This window comes from Salmo salar, chromosome 13 (assembly GCF_965601325.2).
Source record: "Salmo salar chromosome 13, fSalSal1, whole genome shotgun sequence".
Lineage (NCBI taxonomy): Eukaryota > Metazoa > Chordata > Actinopteri > Salmoniformes > Salmonidae > Salmo > Salmo salar.
In genome coordinates this window covers 27,986,864-28,006,037 of record NC_138303.1, presented here as the reverse complement: position 1 = coordinate 28,006,037, position 19,174 = coordinate 27,986,864, and the positions used below count along the sequence as shown (strand labels likewise).

The 19,174-nt window shown below is 42.3% G+C and overlaps 1 protein-coding gene across 1 annotated transcript; it reads right to left on the bottom strand.

Annotated features, from left to right (window-relative positions):
• Positions 1-5,449: 5,449 nt before the first annotated feature.
• Positions 5,450-10,589, bottom strand: LOC106566769 (neurexophilin-2). The gene is made up of 2 exons (XM_014135138.3): positions 10,360-10,589; positions 5,450-6,357 (listed from the first exon to the last, which is right to left on the bottom strand). The coding sequence occupies exons 1-2, from the start codon at positions 10,411-10,413 to the stop codon at positions 5,542-5,544; spliced, it is 870 nt and encodes a 289-aa protein (XP_013990613.2). The 5' UTR covers positions 10,414-10,589; the 3' UTR covers positions 5,450-5,541.
• Positions 10,590-19,174: the final 8,585 nt, after the last annotated feature.

The window sequence follows — 19,174 nt, the reverse complement described above, 5'->3', positions numbered from 1 at the left end:
AGCTGGTCATGGGTGTGTCTCAGCCACGCTCAAGGTCCTAAACGATATCGTAACCACCATCGATAAGAAACAATACTGTGCTGCTGTATTCATTGACCTGGCCAAGGCTTTCGACTCTGTCAATCACCACATCCTCATCGGCAGACTCAATAGCCTTGGTTTCTCAAATGATTGCCTCGCCTGGTTCACCAACGACTTCTCTGATAGAGTTCAATGTGTCAAATCAGCTGGCCTGTGGTCCGGGCCTCTGGCAGTCTCTATGGGGGTGCCACAGGGTTCAATTCTCGGGCTGACTCTTTTCTCTGTATATATCAATGATGTCGCTCTTGCTGCTGGTGATTCTCTGATCCACCTATACACAGATGCCACCATTCTGTATACATCTGGCCCTTCTTTGGACACTGTGTTAACAAACCTCCAAACGAGCTTCAATGCCATACAACACTCCTTCTGTGGCCTCCAACTGCTTTTATATGCTAGTAAAACTAACCGATTGCTGCCCACACCCTCCCGCCCGACTTGCATCACTACTCTGGACGGTTCTGACCTAGAATATGTCGACAATTACAAATACCTAGGTGTCTGGTTAGACTGTAAACTCTCCTTCCAGACTCACATTAAGCATCTCCAATACAAAATTAAATCTAGAATCGGCTTTCTATTTCGCAACAAAGCCTCCTTCACTCACGCCGCCAAACTTACCCTAGTAAAACTGACTATCCTACCGATCCTCGACTTCGGCGATGTCATCTACAAAATAGCTTCCAATACTCTATTCAGCAAACTGAATGCAGTCTATCACAGTGCCATCCGTTTTGTCAGCAAAGCCCCATATACTACCCACCACTGTGACCTGTATGCTCTTGTTGGCTGGCCCTCACTACATATTCATCACCAAACCCACTGGCTCCAGGTCATCTATAAGTCTTTGCTTGGTAAAGCCCCGTCTTATCTCAGCTCACTGATCACCATAGCAACACCCACCCGAGCACGCGCTCCAGCAGGTATATTTCACTGGTCATCCCCAAAGCCAACACCTCATTTGGCCACCTTTCATTCCAGTTCTCTGCTGCCAGTGACTGGAACGAATTGCAAAAATCACTGAAGCTGGAGTCTTATATCTCCATTTCTATCTTTAAGCATCAGCTGTCTGAGCAGCTAACCGATCACTGTACCTGTACACAACCTATCTGTAAATAGCAGACCCAACTGCCTCATCCCCATATTGTTATTTATTTATTTTTTGCTCTTTTGCACCCAAGTATCTCTACTTGCACATCATCATCTGCACATCTATCACTTCAGTGTTAATGCTAAATTGTAATTATTTTGCCTCTATGGCCTATTTATTGCCTTACCTCCCTACTCTTCTACATTTGCACACACTGTACACAGATTTTTCTATTGTGTTATTGACTGTACGTTTGTTTTTGTCGCACTGCTTTTCTTTATCTTGGCCAGGTCGAGGTTGTAAATGAGAACTTATTCTCACCTGGCCTACCCGGTTAAATACAGGTGAAATAAATAAAATAAAATAAAAAATAAATAACATGAGTATAACGTCCGTCGTTAAAGGTAGACCAAGGCGCAGCATGGGTTGGGTTCATCATATTTTATTTAACAGTGAACCGGCAAAAACAAAACAATGAACAACACAACGAACGAAAAGTTTTGCAGGCTACTAACAGCAATACAAAAACAAGATCCCACAACACAGGTGGAAAAAAGGCTTCCTAAGTATGGTTCCTAATCGGAGGCAACGATAGACAGCTGCCTCTGGTTAGTAACCCTACTCGGCCCAACACAAAGAAATACAAAACATAGAATGCCCACCCCACACCCTGACCTAACCACATAGAGAAACAAACCCTCTCTCTCAGGTCAGGGCGTGACAATGAGACCCACCTGGATAAAGAAAGGTTCAATGAAAACAACTATCTAAAATCAGTAAAAGGGGACTGATTGTCCTCCATCGGGCAGGTCCATCCATCAGGCAGCAAAGTTAGTGGGCGAGCCTGAGTAGGGCTGGACTTTCACCCCTCACAGGGCTGGGTCCAGGTCGAAGGCAGGCAGCGCCCTCTTCTGACAGAGCACCTCGATCTGGTCTTCCACCTCTGCACGACCATAGGACCTAAGACAGCACAGGGAAACATTTCAGTAATGATATGAGGCTGTATAAATCAATCAATCCATCAAAGTGTATCTACTGTAACGACCAAAGTTAGGATGAAACCTGAAGAGGAACCAGACAGGTGCCATCCATTCTGGCAGGTTAAGATCAGGGTACATACACTATGACCATTACATGTACTGACAGTGTGGCAAAATTGTAACTCAGAGGTAGAAGAATTCTTATGGCCGGTGTGGCATGACTAACCTTGAGATTTGCGTTGAATATAGAGCAAGGTTTTTGTGGAACGTTAAAAGACAATAGTGAAATTCACTGTAGTGACCTTCATGGCAGACCAGTGCATATTTAATGATCATACTCAATTACTATCTATTCAAGATTAACAATCCCAGTTACCGTTGTTCAGAATATCTCTCTGAGTTCTTGTTGTTCGGACAAGAGCCTTAAGCCTCCAGAGCAGCTTGACTGCAGAAGTTGTAATAAGTCAAACAGACATGGTCAAATGATTTATTTGACTAATTATGAAAATATAATTACTACCCAAGTTGAGATTGGCCTGACACGGAGTTAGCGAAACAGGTTCTGGATTTCAGGCTAGCATGCAACTTCCATTAATTGAAAACCCTCACTTGCCATCAAATGTATGCACACATGACTGTAAGCCACTTTGGATAAAAGCTTCTGCTAAATGGCGTTTTTATTATAATGTTATAACAGAGGATACAAATAATATACATGAGTAGTTATCTCATGTAGAATCACATTGATAGAAAAACTCAGGACAACAAACAGATGAAGATGCATGTTGCATTGACAAAATCATTCTGGGGTTGACTTCCCATGTGATGCATCATATCAGTGTATCTGACGTTGCTTACACAGACATCAGAGAGAGAAACAACTGCTGCTCAGGGAGGGAGAATAGAGAACACCATATTTTTCTCCTTCCCGGTCTATCTCCAGTGTTACCCTAAAACTGTCAGTGTGTAGGGATCTTTCAGTCACACGTCAGTGGTATTTAAATGACACTTCACTGTGACTGAGGAGTCTTTGCTACTTGAGGGTATATCATTCTCCCATCCAACTCATTCTCCTCCACTTTCTCAGAGAACCTGAGAGAATGGATATATGATGGGATCAATCATGCAATCCAATGGAAGCTTTTGACAGTTTCGACTATTTTCATAGTCTCTGTTGGGCTGCGGTGTTGAATGAGTAACAGCATCTGCACATTTGAATTTCTCCCATTTCCTTTCCTACTTCAATGTGAATGACTTTCAAGTAAAGATGAGGGAACTCCTTTAATTTAGGATGAGCAATTCATAAATAATCTGATCATGTATAACTTCTCAATAAAACATCAACATTGGTTTTAACAGACCAGCATTGGTCACCAAACCAATCAGTCATTCATTCTGTCAGTCAGTCAGTCACATTTTCTCCAACCTTCCTTTCTCTAGGTATGTTTCTATTTCTCTCTATCTCCATCTCTTTGTGTATCTCTGGATTTCTTTGTAGTTTAAACTGTAACCTCAGAGGCAGGGTTAGGATCCACATCTCTGGCTAGGCTGTCCTGGCCTGTCCATAGCTCCACACTGGCTAAAGCACACTGGGACACCTGCAGGAGTGGCTGCCCCTCTTGCCCCACTGCTAAGTAAAAAATAATAGATTGCTGTGCACATACAAAGTAATCAAGGTTTGTTTGTTTACTGAAGGCCAAACCCTTGCTGCATGATATTATGCAACATCTGTTACTTTGGCCAGAGGGATGTTCAATTAGAATTTTGCTAAATAAAGTTTGGTTTAAAATGGTAGAATAAACCTGTCTAAATAGCTAAGTCTCTGCAGTCAATATAGTAATGGTGATACACGCCATAAAGATCATTTCTATAGTCCAACAGCCAAATCTCAGATTAATCTTTTAGGGGTTAAACCTCAGATTAATCACTCAAGGCAACATAGTGACCTATTTTTAACAAATCATTTACAAATCAAGAAAAGTCATAACCATGCATCTGCCAAACGATATGACAAACGTATAGGTGCAATATGCCTATTCAAAAACTGTGAAAGACAGCGACATGTATTATCCTAGTAGTATCTATAAACTTGCACATTGTCGGCTGGTTAAAAAACACTTCACACGTTGTAATAGCAGGTAAGTAAACACAGGACATACTCACTCACCAACACTATTTGTGGCAGAGTGTCACGTCCTGACCATAGAGAGCTCTTATTTTCTATGGTAGAGTAGGTCAGGGCGTGACTGGGGGGGTTTATCTAGTTTATTTAGTTCTATGTTGTTTGGTTCTAGTTTCTTCTTTCTATGTTGGGGTTTAGGTATGGTCCCCAATTAGAGGCAGCTGGTCATCGTTGTCTCTAATTGGGGATCATATTTAAGTAGTTGTTTTTCCCACCTGTGTTTGAGGGAAATTATTTTGAGTTAGTGCATGTTGCACCTCTTTTGTCACAGTTTGTGTTTTGTTTGTAGTTTATTGTTAGTTTTGCAAAGTTTCACATTAAAATAAAAGATGTGGAACGATACCCACGCTGCACTTTGGTCTCCTTCCTACGACGAACGTGACACAGAGATAGGGAGAGCATGTCTTGAAGCGCCAATAATGAGATTGTGAAATATTGACGGGACGCATGTGAATTGAGCACCAATTCACACAAATTAAATTCCAGATCATTGCTTCAGTCCAGAACAGGTGCTTAATTTCTGTACAGTAGAGTTAGTTTTCCTTACTAATGTTGTTGTCCCAACTCATTAGGAAACTTAGTGTGTGATGTATGAACTCAATAACACATCAAGCAAAACAACTGCTCATTTTAATATGCATTTCAAATCTACATTTTGCTTTCCATCATACATCATTTCATATCTGCTTGTAAAATTAAATTAAATGTAGATTTCGTATGTGAATCATACAGTATGACCAAACTCAATAATCAACATCGAGGTACTTTGCCTTGGTTGCGTTATGATACCCCCAAACTAACAGTGAAAATGTTAATGTAAGGGGTATGGGCAACGTGTGACAAATAAGCAGAACATTTCCACAAACATAACCACAAGTAATAAAAGCAGGGATTAGTGTTGTGCTGAAATTGGCATGCATATAGGGCATCACTCCCCCCAAGTCAATATTTTACCACAAATAGTTTACAAAATGATCTTACTATTATCCTACTTGATCTTCTGTCTTCTACCTTTCAGTGGTGAATTTGTTTTTTTAGGTTATTGTCCATATGCTGCTGACTTCCATTCTACTAAACACAAAGCCCTCCATCTGAATGTCTGTGTAAGGCCTAAATGTTGGTGTGGGGCCATCCATCCTTGCCGTTCAGCGCAAGCCCCTTTCTCCACTGGGATAAGAGATGTAGAAAAACATGCCGTAACAAGCTTTCTAGTTCATCGACTGTCCTCGTCGTCCAAATTGCTGGAGATCTGCCTTGAAGTTGTAGTCCGGACAGATCTTCTGCACCAGTTTGTAGTCGGTGCTGAGAAAAGAGATGAATATACAGAAGACCTTGAAGGGCTTGGCACAGATCCAGGCGGCATGAGACTGAGTGTGTTCTGAGTAGCAGGTCTGGGAGGGGTCATAGAGGCAGGGTTTGGTCTTCTTGGCCCTGTTGGTCCTCTGGTACTCCATCCTGCAGTTGAGGGCCTTCATCTCTTGCAGGTGCGCATTGATGGTAGACTGTGGCTGATTCTGGAACTGGAGCTCCGGGCTTCCCACATCCTCCCATTCCACGGCTTTGGAGGGAGGAACGATGCTTATTGAGATATTCCCTAGATGGGACGAATTGTGATGGAAGTACACACTGAAGGTGCCGTTGATGTGGTCCACTATCTTACTTGTCACCAGCAGGCTGAACTTGGTGGTTTTGATGTTGAGGTAGAAGTTTCCCCAGCCAAAGGACTTCTTAGCTTTGATAGGTGTTTTCATGGGGGGCTTGGGTTTGGAGCGTAACTGTGACTGATCCAGGGGTAGGGAGAGGTTCTGTGACCAGCCATGTGGGCCCACAGAGCTATAGTTTGTGGGCTTAGTCTTGGTGGATACGATCTGGAAGTCTTTGGAAAGGTGTTTGACTTTCATTGCAGCTCCAATGTTTCCATCTTCCCCTAACCTTCTTATGTCATAGGGAGAGGCCTGTGAGAGGGAGTCAAATGGGCTGAGGTTCAGATAGTCCAAGGTCTTCACAGCATCCTCCTTTTGCACCTGTGAACACATGAATGAAGGATACATTTAGTTTTTTTTTTTATTTGTTTGTGTGTCTCTCTCTGTCTCTAATGAATTGTGTCAATCGTCACGTGCCTGGAGGCTTTATATGGATATAACCTTGATCAAGTACATTAGATAGAAATCTACTGATCAGTGTGCACATAATCCTAAAAATACAATTAAGAGTACATGAGCGTTAATGGGGAATTGACAAAGACATACAAACAGCTGAGTGTGAAGTCAGCTTGGCTCCATGTCCTCTGCTGTACCCATCTGTCTTGAACCCTTCAACCGAATAACCATATATCTCCGTTTTGGAAGATTTTGGTGATATGGTATATTTCTAGTTGTACAGTGGATATGAATCATCCAAATGTAACCGATGTGAAATGGCTAGTTAGTTAGCGGTGGTGCGCGCTAATAGCGTTTCAATCAGTGACGTCACTCGCTCTGAGATTCTGGGTTAGAGTCCAGGCTCTGTTGCAGCCAGCCGCGACCGAGAGACTCATGGGGCGGCGCAAAATTGGCCCAGCGTCGTCCGGGTTGGGGGGGGGGGGGTTTGGCCAGCAGGGATGTCCTTGTCCCATCGTGCACTAGTGACTCCTGTGGTGGGCCGGGCACAGTGCACGCTGACACAGTCTCCAGGTGTACGGGGTTTCGTCCAACACATTGGTGCGGCTGGCTTCCGGGTTAAGTGGGCATTGTGTCAAGAAGCAATGCGGCTTGGTTGGGCTGTGTTTTGGAGAACGCACGGTTCTCGACTTTCGCCTCTCCCGAGTTCATATGGGAGTTGCAGCGATGGGACAAGACTCTAACTACCAATTGGATACCACGAAAAGGGGTAATTTTTAAAATAAATATTTAAAAATAGAAAGGGAATAGTGTTCTTCCTCAATTATCTTTGGATGGAACTTTATAAGGACTCTCACTGAGCTAGAAAGCCTACCACCTATCAACGTGTTCCATAAAAAGACAGAAATGTTAATAAACCCATCAGTCTTTTTTTGTTTTTTATCAATCCAATATTTCAAATCAAATCAGAGTTGGTAATGTACACAGATTTGCAGATGTTATCGCAGATGCAGTGAATTGTTTGTATGCACAACGGTGGGTTGTAAAATCTACTACATTGTACTGTATGCCAAGCCCACGGGATTATAACCATACAGCATAGCATGTTCCCAATCCTATCCATTCATTGCTAATTTTATATTTTCTTGCTATATACCCTGACCCAGCTCACTGTATGTTAGCCTACACATCATCAATGTACAGTATACCTATAACTACATTTCCGCTCCCTGCATGCCTTCTTATAACTACTCTCCTGGCTGTAATCCACTGTCTAACAAAAGTTCCGTTACAGAACCCTCAGCAGGCTAATGAACTCTGAGCCACTGCATTCATCTCCTCCACTAGCAGGGTGATGTGTCAGCCATGCTCCAGCACTAATTGGGCACCACACTCTGACAGCCATGCCCGTGGCTCTGTGTCAGGGTGTCTGAATGCCAGGCCATGGCTGGTTAGAAGACAACCTTACCTGGGGAATCTCAGCTCATGGTAATGGGGATGGCCGTGAAAGATGACACATGGTTCTCACTGCTTTATTGTCTAGCATGGGCAATAATCATTACTGTACTGACATGATCATCATACTGTACATGAGAATGATGCTGGGGAACTCTGAAGTGAGGGAAAAAGTTGTGTTTGAGAGGCTGCTTATGGCCATCAGCTTCTGTGAAAGGAATATCTAACCAAAATGGTGCTGCTGTTTAAGCTTAGGTATTGTGATGTGCACCTGAGTGAAGAGCTCAACCTGAGTTGCCCCACTATGATAAATGTGTTAGACAAACTACAGTGAGCAATAAATGAACCGTATGATTCTCCAGATTGTGTATGCTGAGCAAATGATCAGTTTAACCAGACACATCTGTCAACCCTTAGGATGATGTTTACAGGCAAACCATATAGAGTTCCATCAAATGCTAATTTGCGACTGAAGAGGCCCATTAAATAATATATTTCCAGTGATTATTAGTGCATGAATAGAAAGGTGTTGACTCTAAGCAAAAATGCTTTATAGCCTATAGGTTGGTTACCAGAATTCAGTCTGCCTAGAAAATAATCCCAGTTCAATAAGAATGGGTGTTCTTCAACCTTAGTGGGAATTCTTTGAATTAATTCCTGATTTATTCAGTGCATGCATAACAGGTAATGAATTTTTCTAAATGTGGAAACAGTGTCATTTCAGCAAAGAAATTCAATGTGATGATGTTGAATCAACATGGAAAACTGATTGGATTTGAGAAAAGCCATCAACGTAAGGGAATTTCATATTTTTTAACCTAAATCACATGACATGGTGACATTTTCTGTTGATTTCACATTGAATTCACATTAGTTGACAACTCAACCGTAAATCAAAACTAGACGTCTGTGCCCAGTGGGTAATTAATGCCATTAAGTAAGAGAACATCTTGAGACCTTACAAATGCATAGATGCAACTATCAGTTGGAATTATTCATCACCATGAGACGGTTTTAGGGAACCAGAGTCCTCTGGGGTATGTTGAAAATAAGAGAAATAAAGAGAAATTAACTTTGAGGAAGTTCTACCCAAAGCTATTATCCTATGATATCATGATCAACATATCTGTTCATAGCCTACAACATCATAACTATCAACCTACAATAGATATAGAGAATGTCTTACCATTGATTTCCATCTGTAACCTATGGCTTTGTGGTAGTGTGAGGTGCACTGAAATACTACTCCCTCTATGTTCAGCAGAATAATTATTCAGATCATTTATATGGTCCAGTTGTTTTCTTGCCCCAGGGATAGATGTGCGATATAATGGGAATTTAATCTAGGACATATTTATGCTTTATTATACTGAACAAAAATATAAATGCAATTTCAAAGATTTTACTGACTTACATTTCATATGAGGAAATCAGTCAATTGAAATACATTCAATTAGGCCCTTATTTATGGATTTCACATGACTGGGAATAAAGATATGCATCTGTTGGTCACAGGTACTTTAAAAGACACGGGCCTCAGGAACTTGTCATGGTATTTCTGTGCATTCAAATTGCCATCAATAAAATGTCATTGTGTTCGTTGTCCGTAGCTTATGCCTGCCCATACCATAACCCCACCAGCACCACGGGGCACTCTGTTCACAACGTTGACATCAGCAATCCGCTCACCCACACAACGCCATACACATGGTCTGCAGTTGTGAGGCTGGTTGGACGTACTGACAAATTCTTTAAAACGACGTTGGATGCGGCTTATGGGAGAGAAATTAACATTCTCTGGCAACAGTTCTGTTGGAAATTCCTGCAGTCAGCATGGCAATTGCACACTCCCTCAACAATTGAGACATCTGTGGCATGTGTTGCGTGACAAAACTGCACATTTTAGAGTGGCCTTTTATTGTTCCCAGTACAAGATGCATCTGTGTAATGATCATGCTGTTTAATCAGCTTCTTGGTATGTCACACCTGTCAGTTGGATGGATTATCTTGGCAAAGGAGAAATGTTCACTAACAGGGATGTGAACAAATTTGTGCACAAAATTGGAAAGAAATCTGCTTTTTATGGAACATTTCTGGGATATTTTATGTCAGCGCATGCAACATGGGACCAGCACTTGACATGTTGCGTTTATATTTCTGTTCAGAAAGGTTTGGTACATCAAAGTGGTCACTGGTCAGGTTCACAGTTTACTCACTCCTCTTCTCAAATCAGCACCAAAAGCAATTGGGCAACACCAACATATGGACGGCACCTAGTGCTCTTCTCTGCACGCGAAGAGGCATAATAGACAAAGCATGAATGGGCACAAAGAGCCAAGTACTATTGTTATTTTACAAAAGACACATGGAAAAAATACAGCCACACATTTTTACTTTAACTCTCTGAATAGCACTTGCTTATCTGAAAATTATTGCCAACACTTGTCACGTGAAATATGTGAAATAGCTTACCGTTGGTAGGAGCCACAGACTGAAGGTGGCAAAGTTGATTAATAGAACCCTCATTTTGTCTCTGAATGTCTTATGTTGACGTACAAATCTGGACACCGGGGCAATCAAAGTCTGACAGCAATCCACTTGGAAGAAAACGTAGAACCCTTTAGACTAATAAGAAAGTCAAATAACATTTCGTTAGTGGCTTCAATAACATTTTGTCGTGAGGTCCATGGCTCTGTGAAAACAGGACGAACTGGGAGGAAAGAGAACATCAGGAAATTGTTTGAGAGATCCACCCTGCTTATATTATTAGACAGCCTCTGTTTTCATTTGCGCTCTCACGCTCTCCCTCGCACTCTCTCTCTCCCTTTCTGTCTGTGCCATACATGCACATGTCGGTTTGCTTCTCATCATTGTATAATGAGAACAAATTAGAACTAATTTGTATATGAGCATAATTTCACAAACCACCTACACTTTGTAGCTGGCATTCTTTTGAAATTGACCATGGTAAATATAGATCATTGTCCAAAAATTCTAATTGTGAAGCTATTAGGGATTAATTATATACTCCAATATGTACGCTATCAACTGTGGGCAGCATGTGAGAGCATTAAAATCATAAATACCCTCTCATGAATCTGGTAATAAATTACAGAGGAAATCTTACAGGATGATGGTATGAAGGCTTGTTACCACTCTGCTATTGTCTATCTGTCACCAAACCTCCTGGCTCGTTATGACTCTTACCCAGAGATGTGACTTCTTAAGCAGCACAATTTGACAGCCTACCCCTATGTCCCTGGTTCTGCCACTGGGAGGCTGACACAATGACAGGAACTCTCTCCCTGGGGAGTGGGGAATATAAAGACAGTACCAGCATAGTGTCAGTATGTGTGCAGAATGTGGATAGAGTTTCTGTAGACTATTGGTGGTTGGTGCTGACTTACATACAGTCTTGGTGTGTGGAAACAGCCTGATAAGGCAGGGAAATTATCGTTTCTCAATTGCCCTCTTGTCTTTTTTTACCACATGTGGTTCAAATTCCTTTGTCAACATGCACTGAACAAAAATATAAGCGCTGAAATAAAAGATCCCAGAAATACTCCATTCGCACAAAATGCTAATTTCTCTAAAATTTTGGGTACAAATTTGTTTACTTCCCTGTTAGTGTGCCTTTCTCCTTTGCCAAGATAAGCCACACCTGTAAGGTGGATGGATTATCAAGAAGATGTTTAAATAGCATGATCATTGGTCTAAGGCACTGCATCACAGTGCTAGCTGTGCCACTAGAGATTCTGGGTTCGAGCCCAGGCTCTGTCGCAGCCGGCTGCGACCGGGAGGCCCATGGGGCGGCGCACAATTGGCCCAGTGTCGTCTGGGTTAGGGAGGGTTTGGCCGGCAGGGATGTCATTGTCTCATCGCGCACTAGCGACTCCTGTGGCGGGCCGGGCGCAGTGCACGCTGACCAGGTCGCCAGGTGTACGGTGTTTCATCCGACACATTGGTGTGACTGGCTTCCGGGTTGGATGTGCATTGTGTCAAGAAGCAGTGCGGCTTGGTTGGGTTGTGTTTCGGAGGACGCATGGTTCTCGACCTTCACCTCTCCCGAGTCCATACGGGAGTTGCAGCGATGAGACAAGACTGTAACTACTACCAATTGGATACCATGAAATTGGGGAGAAAAAAGGGGTACATTATTTATTTATTTTTAAATAAAAATAGCATGATCATAACACAGGTGCACGTTATGCTGGGGACAATAAAATGCCACAAAAAAATGTATAGTTTTGACACACAACACAGTGCTACAGATGTCTCAAGTTTTGAGGGAGCGTGCAATTGGCATGCTGACTGTAGGAATATCCACCACAACTGTTGCCAGAGAATTTTATGTTAATTTCTCGCAGTGGAGCAGGTAGACAACTTCTAGTTCCGTCGTGAAGAAGGCGCAACAGTGCCTCTTCCCCCTCAAGAGATGTAAAAAGTTGGCATGTGCCCTCAAATCCTCAAAAACTTCTACAGCTGTACCATTGAGAGAATTTTGCCTGGCTGCATCACTGCCTGGGATGGCAATAGCACCGCCCTTGATTGCGTGGCACTACAGAGGGTGGTGCGGACCGCCTAGTACATCACTGCGGCCGAGCTCCCTGCCATCCAGGACATATATACTGCTCAAAAAAATAAAGGGAACACTTAACCTCTCTAGGGCCGGCGGGACGAAATCGTCCCACCTACGTAACAGCCAGTGGAATCCTGTGGCGCGTTATTCAAATACCTTAGAAATGCTATTACTTCAATTTCTCAAACATATGACTATTTTACACCATTTTAAAGACAAGACTCTCGTTAATCTAACCACACTGTCCGATTTCAAAAAGGCTTTACAACGAAAGCAAAACATTAGATTATGTCAGCAGAGTACCAGCCAGAAATAATCAGACAGCCATTTTTCAAGCTAGCATATAATGTCACAAAAACCCAGAAGACAGCTAAATGCAGCACTAACCTTTGATGATCTTCATCAGATGACACACCTAGGACATTATGTTATACAATACATGCATGTTTTGTTCAATCAAGTTCATATTTATATCAAAAACCAGCTTTTTACATTAGCATGTGACGTTCAGAACTAGCATACCCCCCACAAACTTCCGGTGAATTTACTAAAGATTTACTAAATTACTCACGATAAACGTTCACAAAAAGCATAACAATTATTTTAAGAATTATAGATACAGAACTCCTCTATGCACTCGATATGTCCGATTTTAAAATAGCTTTTCGGTGAAAGCACATTTTGCAATATTCTCAGTAGATAGCCCGGCATCACAGGGCTAGCTATTTAGACACCCAGCAAGTTTAGCACTCACCAAAGTCAGATTTACTGTAAGAAAAATGTTATTACCTTTGGTGTTCTTCGTCAGAATGCACTCCCAGGACTTCTACTTCAATAACAAATGTTGGTTTGGTCCCAAATAATCCATTGTTATATCCAAATAGCGGTGTTTTGTTCGTGCGTTCAAGACACTATCCGAAAGGGTAAATAAGGGTGACGAGCATGGCGCATTTCGTGACAAAAAATGTCTAAATATTCCATTATCGTACTTCGAAGCATGTCAACCGCTGTTTAAATCAATTTTTATGTCATTTTTCTCGTAAAAAAGCGATAATATTCCGACCGGGAATCTGCGTTTAGGTAAAAAGACGAAAGAAAATAAAGCACGGGGTCGACTCGTGCAGGCGCCTAAGCCCATTGTCCTCTGATCGGCCACTTGCCAAACGCGCAAATGTGTTTCAGCCTGGGGCTGCCTCGATATCATTCAGCTTTTTCCCGGGCTCTGAGAGCCTATGGGAGCCGTAGGAAGTGTCACGTTACAGCAAAGATCCTCAGTCTTCAATAAACAGAGACAAGAAGAACAAGATCTTGTCAGAGAGGGCACTTCCTGTAAGGAATCTTCTCAGGTTTTTGCCTGCCATATGAGTTCTGTTATACTCACAGACACCATTCAAACAGTTTTAGAAACTTTAGGGTGATTTCTATCCAAAGCCAATAATTATATGCATATTCTAGTTACTGGGCAGGAGTAGTAACCAGATTAAATCGGGTACGTTTTTTTATCCGGCCGTGTCAATACTGCCCCCTACCCCCAACAGGTTAAACAACACATCCTAGATCTGAATGAAAGAAATAATCTTATTAAATACTTTTTTTCTTTACATAGTTGAATGTGCTGACAACAAAATCACACAAAAATAATCAATGGAAATCCAATTTATCAACCCATGGAGGTCTGGATTTGGAGTCACACTCAAAATTAAAGTAGAAAACCACACTACAGGCTGATCCAACTTTGATGTAATGTCCTTAAAACAAGTCAAAATGAGGCTCAGTAGTGTGTGTGGCCTCCACGTGCCTGTATGACCTCCCTACAATGCCTGGGCATGCTCCTGATGAGGTGGCGGATGGTCTCCTGAGGGATCTCCTCCCAGACCTGGACTAAAGCATCCACCAACTCCTGGACAGTCTGTGGTGCAACGTGGCGTTGGTGGATGGAGCGAGACATGATATCCCAGATGTGCTCAATTGGATTCAGGTCTGGGGAACGGGCGGGCCAGTCCATAGCATCAATGCCTTCCTCTTGCAGGAACTGCTGACACACTCAAGCCACATGAGGTCTAGCATTGTCTTGCATTAGGAGGAACCCAGGGCCAACCGCACCAGCATATGGTCTCACAAGGGGTCTGAGGATCTCATCTCAGTACCTAATGGCAGTCAGGCTACCTCTGGCGAGCACATGGAGGGCTGTGCGGCCCCCCAAAGAAATGCCACCCCACACCATGACTGACCCACTGCCAAACCGGTCATGCTGGAGGATGTTGCAGGCAGCAGAACGTTCTCCACGGCGTCTCCAGACTCTGTCACGTCTGTCACGTGCTCAGTGTGAACCTGCTTTCATCTGTGAAGCGCACAGGGCACCAGTGGCGAATTTGCCAATCTTGGTGTTCTCTGGCAAATGCCAAACGTCCTGCACGGTGTTGGGCTGTAAGCACAACCCCCACCTGTGGACGTCGGGCCCTCATACCACCCTCATGGAGTCTGTTTCTGACCGTTTGAGCAGACACATGCACATTTGTGGCCTGCTGGAGGTCATTTTGCAGGGCTCTGGCAGTGCTTCTCCTGCTCCTCCTTGCACAAAGGCGGAGGTAGCGGTCCTGCTTCTGGGTTGTTGCCCTCCTACAGCCTCCTCCCCGTCTCCTGATGTACTGGCCTGTCTCCTGGTAGCGCCTCCATGCTCTGGACACTATGCTGACAGACACAGCAAACCTTCTTGCCACAGCTCACATTGATGTGCCATCCTGGATGAGCTGCACTACCTGAGCCACTTGTGTGGGTTGTAGACTCCGTCTCATGCTACCACTAGAGTGAAAGCACCGCCAGCATTCAAAAGTGACCAAAACATCAGCCAGGAAGCATAGGAACTGAGAAGTGGTCTGTGGTCCCCACTTGCAGAACCACTCCTTTATTGGGGGTGTCTTGCTAATTGCCTATAATTTCCACCTGTTGTCTATTCCATTTGCACAACAGCATGTGAAATTTATTGTCAATCAGTGTTGCTTCCTAAGTGGACAGTTTGATTTCACAGAAGTGTGATTGACTTGGAGTTACATTGTGTTGTTTAAGTGTTCCCTTTATTTTTTTGAGCAGTGTATATCAGGCGGTGTGGTAGGAAGGCCCGGAAAATCGTCAAAGACTCCAACCACCTAAGCCATAGACTATTCTCTCTGCTTCCGCACAGCAAGCGGTACCAGTGCATCAAGTCTGGCACCAAAAGGCTCTTGAACAGCTTCTATCCCCAAGCAATAAGACTGATAAATAGCTAACAGTATAGCTACACTGACTATCTGAGTTAACCTTGTATCCTCATTGACCTTTTTATTTTTGTTTTTCTCTCTATGCACACTCACAGGGCCCTACACACTCACACAATCATCTTCTCACTCACAGGGCCCTACACACTCACACACTCACTCCAGCATCTGCCCACTCACAGGGCCCTACACACTCACTCCATCATCTTCTCACTCACAGGACCCTACACACTCACACACTCACTCCATCATCTGCTCACTCACACATAATATGCACATACATTTATACTGACTCTACACACACGCACGCACACCCACTCACATACAAGCTGCTGCTATTCTGTTTATCTTATATCTTGATGCCTAGTCACCTTACCCCTATACACATCTACGTCCATCACTCCAGTATCCCTGCACATTGTAGATATGGTGTTGGAACTGACCCTGTATAAAGTATGCTTACTTATTGTGTTGTTCATATTTTTTCTTATTTCTGATGTTTTTTTCTCTTGTATTACAATGTTCCTGATTCTTGCATTGTTGGATTTTGAGTTTGCAATAAAGGCATTTCACTGTACTTCTGCATGTGACATTAAAACTTGAAACTTGAGTGGGACAATATTCCACAAGCCACAAACAACAGCCTGATGATCACCTCTATGCGAAGGAGATGTGTCACATGAGGCAAATGGTGGTCACACCAGATACTGACTGGTTTTCTGATCCACGCCCATTCCTTTTTTTATGGTATCTGTGACCAACAGAGGCATACCTGTTTTCCCAGTCATGTAAAATCCATAGATTAGGGCCTAATGAATTTATTGTAATTGACTGATTTCTTTATATGAAATGTAACTCAGTAAAATCTTTAAAATTGTTTCACGTTGCATTTATATTTTTGTTCAGTGTAGTCTAACATAGGATCTAGCACCTACCATCGGGAGTCTATGTAAAAAACAGGGTAAGAAAACAGTTGAGTAGTCTACCTGCTAAGAGTACTTTGCGTCTGGTGTAGCAGGCCAGTAAGTAGGCCTATTTATATTCAACATTTTCTACAAGATGTATTTTTACAATTTCTACGTATAGGCCTGCTATGTGCTTCTTTTACCAGACTAGATTTCTAAGTCTTAGTAGGTGTAAAATACCACTACCTGTGGCGTTGTTGTGTGCATGACCTTCACAGTGATCAGTAGTGCATCAAAGTAACCAAGAGGCATGTTCGTTTCGAGGCCCCTGACCTCCCATTTCAAGGCCCAACAGGGACAGGGAGGGGGATGTAATGAATTGGATTTGAGAAGCTCATGGCATTTCAACAAATCTGGAATCAACGTTGTTTTTTAAACCTCTACGGGATCGGTGTCCTTAAACCGGGATGGTTGTTGCTCAATATGCGATAATGTGACTAGAAAATATACAACAGCCAACTTTCCGTGACATAGACATGTCTTATATGGGCAGAAAGCTTATATTCTTGTTAATCTAACTGTATAGTCCAGTTTACAGTAGCTATTACAGAAAGGAAAAATACAGTGCTATTGTTTGACGATAGAGCACAACAACAAAACACTTTTATCACGGCAACTGGTCTGACACATTCACCTCTGAAGGTAAATGTTGTACTTACATTCAGTAATCTTTCTCTGATTTGTCATCCTGAAGGTCCCAGAGATAAAATGTAGTGTAGGTTTGTTTAAAAAAATAAAATGTTATATTCAAATGTAGGAACTGGGTTCTACAGTTTGACCCCACTGCTGTCTCTGGCTCCACACCTACCCCGCCCGGCCATCTAGATATGTGAAGGTTAGTGTATTTTCTGTAGGGAAGCTAATGATCCATCATGTATGACATTCCTGGGAGTGTGTAAACTTTATTTTTTTTATTACCATAACATTTTTGTGTGTTCTCTATAGTTATGTACTTAAAAATTCATACATTTACCAATTCGGCATATTTGGGCAAACTCCTGGCAGACTTGATAAAAAATATTGTGTAGTGAGGAAATTCTTCACTGGATCAGTCTGAAACTTTGCACACACACTGCTACCATCACCATATACATAGGAGCCTATCTTAATGTATGGCCTTTCTCTTGCATTTCAAAGATGATGAAAACACATGTTTTTTTGTTTGTATTGTCTTTTGCCAGGTCTAATTAGTTATATTCTCCTACATTAATTTCACTTTTCCAAAAACTATGCATATCCTTGCTAAATGTCCTGAGTTACAGGCAGTTAGATTTGGGTATGTCATTTTAGGCGAAAATTGAAAAAAAAGGGTCCGATCCTTAAGAGGTTTTTCAAAGTAGGCTACACTTTTCTGTGAAGTTGACAAATCAACACACTATCACAGCTTATTGTGAATTAGACACAAATTACTTAATGGAAATTCATGACAGGCACAAGAAAAAGTAATTTTTCTTGTGTATTACACGATTTCTTCACAACGCATTTCTTTTTACACAAGTTTCTTTTCTTATAGCACATTTGTGTACATTACACAAATTCCAATTAGTTGTGGCTAACGTTAGCTAGGGTAGCTAGGTGGATAACATTAGTTAGGCTAAGGGTTACGGTTAGCGTTTAAGGTTAGAGTTAGCTTTAGGGGTTAGGATTAGAGGTTAAGGTTAGGTAACAGGCTAGGTAAGTAGTTGAAGAGTTAAAGTTACAGTTAGGAGTTAGGTTAAAGGGTTAGAGGAAGGGTTAGGGGAAGGGTTAGCTAACATACGAAGTAGTTGCAAAGTAGCTAAAAATGTGTAAGTAGTTGCAAAGATGCTAATTAGCTAAAATGCTAAATTTGTCGATGATGAGATTCGAACACATAACCTTTGGCCCACCCATCCAACCAGCCAATCTCCATCCTATCGTTTATGTCTTAAGTAACCTACTGTCTTTATGTTATTGAAATGCACTGTATACAAAATTGTAGGTCAATTATTTCCTCCCCTAATTCTGTCTGTTCCCCAGCTCTATTCCCGGCTTCAACATTAATTGTTGTATGTCTTTGTCTTACCCGGTTCTGACGCTGTTCCTGTCTCGTTCCATGTCTGTGCTAAATTGTCACGCCCTGACCTGAGAGAGTCGTTTTTCTCTGTTTGGTTTGGTCAGGGTGTGACATGGGGTGGGCATTCTATGTGTTGTATATCTATGTTGTTTTTTCTTTATTGGCCGAGTATGGTTTCCAATCAGAGGCAGCTGTCATTCGTTGTCTCTGATTGGGAATCATACTTAGGCAGCCCTTTTTCCCACAGTCAGTTGTGGGATCTTGTCTTTGTGTTGCATGTGTTTGCACGCATAGCTTTTCGTTCGTTGTATTGTTTTTTTTCTGGTTCACATTTAAAATAAAGTATGATGAACCCAACTCACGCTGCACCTTGGTCTACCTCATATGCGTTCTCCTGTTCTATTGGTTTTCTTTGAACTTTAATTATTTATCAGCCAAAGGCCTTATCCTAGTT